The sequence below is a fragment of the Cyprinodon variegatus genome, unplaced genomic scaffold (assembly GCF_000732505.1).
Source record: "Cyprinodon variegatus isolate N-32 unplaced genomic scaffold, C_variegatus-1.0 Scaffold170, whole genome shotgun sequence".
NCBI classification, from domain to species: Eukaryota; Metazoa; Chordata; class Actinopteri; order Cyprinodontiformes; family Cyprinodontidae; genus Cyprinodon; species Cyprinodon variegatus.
This window is the reverse complement of record NW_015150623.1, coordinates 279,980-287,652: the sequence shown is the minus strand read 5'-3', so window position 1 is coordinate 287,652 and position 7,673 is coordinate 279,980. Positions and strand designations below refer to the sequence as shown.

At 41.4% G+C, this 7,673-nt stretch overlaps 1 protein-coding gene across 1 annotated transcript in view; it reads right to left on the bottom strand.

Moving 5' to 3' along the window:
* Positions 1-113: 113 nt before the first annotated feature.
* Positions 114-7,673, bottom strand: part of lrrc6 (leucine rich repeat containing 6) — an 18,166-nt gene continuing 10,606 nt past the window's right edge. Inside the window, exons 7-8 of the mRNA XM_015378321.1 lie at positions 530-607; positions 114-183 (exon numbers count right to left, since the gene is read on the bottom strand). Of these exons, the coding sequence (XP_015233807.1) occupies positions 114-183; positions 530-607 (148 nt within the window). The remainder of the gene's footprint in view (positions 184-529; positions 608-7,673) is intronic.

Genomic DNA, 7,673 nt, shown 5'->3' with positions numbered 1-7,673 from the left:
AAAGGTCTGTTCTTCTGCATGTGTACCTTGTATTTTTGAAATACAGAATTTTAAAAACTGTTTGAAGATTTCAAATCTAAATGCCTTTGATGTATAAGAAGTTCTGGCAGGTCTCACCTGTAGACAGCCAGGTCCAAAACCACGGTGTTGGTGTCCTCGTCCTCGGTGAGGGAAAAGGCGAGCCTGAAGAAGACAAGCAGCAAACATCAGAATTCAGTTGGACTCTTGGATTCATGTCACATATCAGGTCAGTCTTTTATCTGACATCCATTAGAACAGAAACAATCCAACATTTCACAGCAAGATCCAGATCATAATGGATCCTAAGGGAAGACACTAGAATCACAGTGAAAAATACTTTAATGAAAAACTGTTACTAGAAACATGAACTAAACTTCAGGTTTTTCACTTCAGTCTTTGTGAGGAACACAGGTCTCCTGTTTTTGTTTCATCCTAATTATTTCAGATCATTAAAATAAACTTAATACCACACAAAGATAACCTAAGAGACCCTCTGTTGTTCCCTTACCTGGGCTCGTTGACATTCATCACTCGTCCATCAGCTGTGATCAGAGTCCTCGGGGGCTTGGTCTTCTTCTCTGTCTCCCTGCAGAGAAACATCAGGACAGCCTACAGAAATCTGTTCAGTCTGAACCAGAAGGACAATCTAATGATCATAGATTCTGAGGAGTGATGGAAAAGGCCCATTTATTTAAGTCACAACAGCAGGAAAACAGTCAAGGGGACCGGGCCTGGGGCCCCTGCTGCAGAGAGGCTGATTCTGAGACATCACCCCCTGTGTGTCGAAGGCAGATATCATATCCTTCCCTCCATAAGGTAGGGTAAAAACCAAGTTCTGTTAACTAACTTGTCTGATAGTGGGAAAAGAAACCCTGAGTATGATGAAGCCTGATCCCCAGCGTGGAGCATGGATGAGGAAGCATTATCAATTGTTTTATTGCTGTCCAGGAAGCCATGCGCCAGTAAATCTTATGAGAACCTTCTTCCATCATTTCAGATCATTAAAGATTGTAGCACAAATGAAGAAGTATCCTCCAGTCCGCAGACCTACAGGAAACATGTTGAGGAAAGCCTTGAGCAGAAGATAAAATCTTTCAACAGATTTGATCAAAGTTTAGTTTAAAAACTTCTACGTTATATCATATCAGGACTGTTTGAGTCTCATTGGTCATCTATACACTAATCAATTCGAATGTTATTAGATTTTTTAATTTAGTTGAAATCTCTACATCAAAATAAATGTTTTGTCACTGTTAGACACTAATGGCTTCTTTGTAAGTCAGCAAATCTGTAAAATAATCAAATAGTCCCCCTGCTATGTTTCTATAATCTGATAACATGGCAGCTCCGAACATTTCATAATTTGAAGGTGGACATCAGGAAGTTAAAGCGTTTATAATCATTACAGTCTGTTGCTCAGCCACTCTCTTCTTAGCTGCGTGAGGCTGTGCTGAAACACGCTCCTCACAATCATCCACAGATTAAACCTGCCGTGCAGCAGATGGCCGGGTCTGTGTCAGAGGCAGGTGAGTGTTTAGCGCTCTGTGGAGGCTCAGCTGTCCCCACCTCTGGCAGAGAGCATGAGGAGCCTTCAGTCTGCTGAACCTGGATCTGGTTAGTTCAGGTTTTTGTCAGAGAACTGGGGAAGTGAAGAATAAGATCCAAGTCTGCAGACGACTGAAAAACCTTAAAGTATGGTTATAAAACCATCTTTCTCTCATGTACTGCTCTGTTGTTTGTGTCTGTTGGAAATGTATGTGTTAATTATTCAGTTAAGAAAAAAGCAGAAAGTTTCCCCTTGATTCTTTTTCTTCTCTGGAAATCTGCTATTTCCAGAAGTTCTTCTAGTCAATGATGTATTTAGGCAACAGGACTAACTTTCAGAGCCTTGTCTGTGTTTCTAAATGTGCAAAATACATCAAAAAGCATATTTATCAACTGAATGGTAAACAAGATGAAAACTGATCTTTGAACTAATACTGCTGTTTTAATCTGTGTATTTGGGTGCAGGTGGGCCATGTTTTAAAGCTTAGAGCCATGACTTGGCAGGTATGTTAAACAAAGCACAAACTATGGTAGAAATGTTTTTCACGGATTTAATTATGCAGAGGAATTTTATTTTTTGTGCTATGAATTCCCTGGGATAATTATCAAAGCTGTGAAATAGGACTATATCAAATCCAGGCCAAATGAGCATCCCCATAGTTGCCTTTCTGTCCAGGCAGCAGCCGTTCCCGCTTGGCCTCTTGATGCTGACAAGGTGACATTGAGGCTCTGTAACACGTCTTCTTCAGAGGGGTGTGAAGAGGACTCTCAACCAGCTGAGTCATGCAAACATCAGAACTGACAGCTCTTTGCTGGCTTGAATGGAGTCAGGAAGTGAGGATGATCTCTTCAGACAGTTTATTACAGTTAGCCATGTGGAACTCAGGCTGCAGAGAAGGAAGAGTCCATCCTCAACACAGCTTGGTTTTATGTTACAGAGGCGTAAGGCATAGCTCAAAGCTCAAGAGGGCAGGAACCTAGGTGGTTTGGACAGAAAAACATTAACCTCTTTCACAAAATAATTTACGTCATCAACCCAGACAGACGAGCTGCTGGTAGTTGAAAAATCCAAATCGGTGACGTGGACAACTTTCCTTTATGAATCATGCAGTGCGGGACTATATTAGGCAGAGTTCTGTAACGGCATCAGCATTGTGTCAAAAATGGTCAAAATGGTCAACACTTCAGCTATTGGACACATAGCCCAACCATAGATGGAGAAACCTCTTTGCAGTCATCACAAAACACTTTGTTAGACTCCTCTGTGTGTCCTCTGAAGGGACCAGAAAAGGATGAGGACCTGAAGTCAACCAGGCACCCTCATACCGGCACAGCTGAATCAAATGAATGATTATCTCCTCAACATGACATCAACTTTGGCAAAAGAGCCCTTCATTTGATTTAGGTTTGCTAGAACAGGGATGTATCTAACCGTAGGGCAGTAGATCTCTGGGATTTCTGATCTAAGGGTTGGTTTCCGATTTTACCACTAGCAGGTTAATTGTTAATTCCTCAACGGCAGTAGAAATATGTCGTATTTCACTGTGACCTTATTGAGAAAATAACACAGTACATCCTTAGAGGGGGTAGAGAGTTAGCTAATCAGATGTACATTGTGTCTCTGTGCCTCGTCGGCTGATTGCATGAATAAATTGAGTCTGGGGGATAATTTTCAACAATTAGGAAACATGGAAAACTTGAAAAGATACCACGTTTAATTCTGCTGCACCACAGGTACTAAATCATAAGGTGTTCTGTGTTCGTGGTGGAGGACAGATGATCAGATGACAGACAATGTGTTAGACAGATTTAGCTGTAACAATTAAACATTTAAGCTTCAGGTAAGTCCTTTTTCCATCAACTCCATCCCATCCAGCCTGTTTTATAAAGCAGATCCCACTGGATCTTCCTGGGCTGAACAGTGCTAACTAGTGACAAGAACAGACTTCCCCTCATTGATTGGTCAGCGGCAAGATCAGCCATATGGTGCCTGCAGTTCAGTGGGGTGAAATGGAAGGAGTTCGCTGAGAGAAAGACAACCCATGGATTTTGCAAAAGTATTGACACCACAATGGCTGCAGTCGGTCAAAAACTAAAGCTAAAGGTTTATTTAAATGGCGTATCTGTGCTTGAAACATATCTTGTGTTTTGTAGAGTCACACTGAACAAGGGATGTGAGTAATCAGCTAATTAATTAATCTAAAGTTGACTGCTCTTACCTTTTGATTGAAGATTTATTGATAAGCAGCCATTTTCCTAAAAATCTTAGTTTTCTCTTGTATCAAGAGGATCTTTCCATAATATGAAGGGCTAAAATCGTATTTTTACAATATGCTGAGTGAAAAAAATAGTACATCATAATATTTGAACTATTTATTGTGGCAATTGCTTTAATCCTGATTAAATATAAAATGTTTTCATACAAATTACATATTTTTTATGGGATATAACAAAAGAGATATCTTTTAGGTTTCGCTGGACCAATGCTGACAGCGTCCAAGGAATGGTTTAGAACCACTGTTATTTCAAAATGTTTTCACACAGGTGAACAGACGTTCTCCAGGAATAGATCTGATGATACCTTAGAGAAACCTTTTATGCTAATCTCTACCTTTATCTCCTCCATGTGGCTCAATTAGCTGCAGCCATTAATCAGGCTGACAGTCTCTTTGACCTTGAGGCTTATTTGTGTTTTCAGTCCCAGCTTCCCAATCATAAATCAGCTAATCATTAGCTGAAGTGAGGAAAACTCTGAGGATAGTCAATCCCAGGAAGACCCCAGGGCCTGATAACATACCTGGGTGGGTGTATAAGGAGTGTGCAGATCCGCTGGCTGGTGTCCTCACAGATATTTTTAACACCTCGCTGGACCAACCCATACTGCCAGCATGCTTCAAGTCTGCCACCATTGTTCCGGTTTCAAAGAAGCCTCAGGTCACCTCACTAAATGATTACCGGCTTGTCGCACTGACTCCACTCATGATGAAGTGCTTTGAAAGGCTGGTTAAAGAACACATTTTCTCCAGTCTGCCGCCAACATTCGACCTGTTCCAGTTTGCCTACCGACAAAACCGTTCCACTGAGATCGTCATCTCTGCTGCTCTGCACCTGAGCCTGGCACACCTGGAGAAGAACACCCATGTACGGATGCTGTTCCTGGACTTAAATTCAGCTTTCAACACCGTCATCCCACAGCATGTGATGGGTAAACTTGAACAGTTGGGCTTTAATACAACCCTTCGAAATTGGCTGCTAGACTTCCTCACCAACAGAGCACAGTCAGTCCGGGTTGGACAGAACACCTCTGATGTCATCAGTCTAAGCATAGGCTCCCCTCAGGGCTGTGTCCTGAGCCCCCTGCTGTTCACCCTGATGACATATGACTGTGTCCCTAGGTTCATCACCAATCACATCGTGAAGTTTGCAGACGACACCACGGTGGTGGGCCTCATCAGAGACGACAACGACCTGGACTACAGAGAGGAGGAGGAGCACCTGGTGGGCTGGTGCAAAGATAACAGCCTGATCCTGAACGTAGAGAAGACAAAGAAGATCCTCTTGGACTTCAGGAAGAAACAGCCTGGCCACGCTCCACTGGTCATCAACAGCTCAGCTGTAGAGGTGGTCAACAGCACCAAATTCCTGGGGGTGCACATCACAGACGCCCTCACCTGAAATGTAAACACCACCTCACTGACACAAAAGCGCATGTACTTCTTGCGGAGTATGAGGAGAGCCCATCTGCCCCCACCCATCCTCACCACCTTCTACAGAAGCACCATAGAGAGCGTTCTGACCAGCTGTGTCACTGTGTGGTGTGGAGGCTGCAGCTCCTCAGACTGGAAGAAGGTGAGAAGAGTGGTGAGAACAGCAGAGAAGATCATCTGGGCTCCTCTTTCTTGCATTAAAGACATTTCATTCCAGCACTGTGTGTCCCAAGCTCGTAACATCATAAATGACCCCTCACACCCCCACCATGGACAGTTCTCCCTGCTGCCCTCTGGGAAGACACTTCAAAGCTTTGGATGCAGGTCCAGCAGATTCCAGAACAGTTTCTTCCCCACTGCCATTGGACTGCTGAATGTTGTGTAAAATGGGTTATTTTATTTATAAAAAAATTTAAAAAATTATTGTTAGAGCTGTAAATATACAGTCATATGTATATATTACTATTTTTTATGTATTCATTACTGTTTTTCAAGGCTACACAAAAATGAAATTGTCTAGAGTTGTTTTAAACGAAATTTCTTTTTGTATACACTCATGTACAAGATGACAAATAAATCTGTCTAAACCCTAACTTAACCTCTAATAAAGCATATAAACCTCTGGTCAACAACATAAGAAGGAAATTCATTCTTCCTGACAATCTGTGATTCCATGATTTCCTTCACTGGATCTTTTTGCTCTAGCAGATACAGCAAGATATGATTTTAGACCACATAGCTACAATTTTGAGTATTTATCAGTGCTTGATAATTACTCAGGGCTTTTAGTGTAGAGTTACAATGACAAAAGTGTTAAACTGAAGGTATCAGAAGAGAGAGGACCAATCTGTGCCTAGCCAAAAAACAGCCACCCAGATACCCTATCCAGGACGGTGGGAGAAGGTTCCTGGTGGGTTCCCTGCAAAAAGTCTGTGCAGCATTCATCACCCAGAGCTCAGCTGTTCTGCTGCTCAAGGTGTCAGGAAAGCTGAAAGTCCTGAGTCAGCGCAGCCTCCTGGAGTAACAGACGGTCAAACCAAACCCGGGCTTTGGCCACACTGACATGGACAGCTCGAAAAACGCTTATAAGATGAAAGCTTCCTTTAAAACCCTATGCAGATTTGTGATAGTCAAATTGTGATATCAAATATCCATTACTGTAAAAATGTCCACAGCTGTATATTGGTTATTTATTCTACAGGTGCACAGTATTTATATTGTTAAAACACTTTTACAGTACAGTATTTTATTTGTTTATCTTTTAAATCTTCACTATTAAGTTATTCCTTGACACTTTTCCAAGGTCCACATAAGTGTGAAAAAACTTTTATATAATATTTTTACTGCTGTAACACCATTGTTCTCCATTGTGGGACAATAAAGGGATTTTCAATACTATTCTATTCTATCCTATTCTATACACAGTGTCTTGCCAAAGTATTCGGCTCCCTTTAACTTTGTATCCTTTTGCCACATTTTAGGCCTTATGCATAAAAATTTCTTTTTTTTCCCTTTTTTTTTTTTGTTAGGAAACAACAAGTGGTGCAGAATTATGAAGTGGAACAAAATCTATTGGATATTTCAAACTTTTTTTAAGAAATAAACTCAAAATATGGTTTGATAATTAATCAGCCCCCTTGAGTTAATACTTTGTAGCACCACCTTTTGCTGCCTTTACAGCTGTAGGAGAGACTGACATTTTTTCCCATTCTTCCTGGAAAACAGTTGGAGCTCAGTGAGGTTTAATGGAGAGTGTTTGTGAACAACAGTTTTCAGTTCTCTCCATGGATTTTCTATTTAATTCAGGTCTGGACTTTGACTTTGTCATGCTAACACCAGGATATATTTATTTGTGAACCATTCCATTGTAGATTTAGCTTTATGTTCTGGATCATTGTCTTGTTGGAAGATAAATATCCATTCCAGTCTCAGATCTTTTGCAGACTCAACAGGTTTTCTTCCAGAATGTTCCTGTATTTGGCTACATTCATATTCCCATCCATTTTAACCATCTTCCCTGTCCCTGCTGAGGAAAACCTGGCCCAAACCATTCTGCTGCCACCACCATGTTTGACAGTGGGGATGGTGTGTTCAGTGTGATGAGCTGTGTTGCTTTTACGCCAAACATAACATTTTTGTTCATTGTTGCTAAAAAGTTTGATTTTGGTTGTAGAGCTCCTTCTTCCAGATGTTTGCTGTGTCTCCCTGGAGGCTTGTGGCAAACCTCAAATGAGACTTTTTATGGATATCTTTAACAAATGTCTTTCCTCCATAAAGGCCAGATTTGTGCAGTATACTGATTGTTGTCCTATGGACAGAGTCTCCCACCTCAGCTGTAGATCTCTGCAGTTTATCCAGAGGAATAATCGGCCTCTTGGATGCATCTTTGATCAGTCTTCT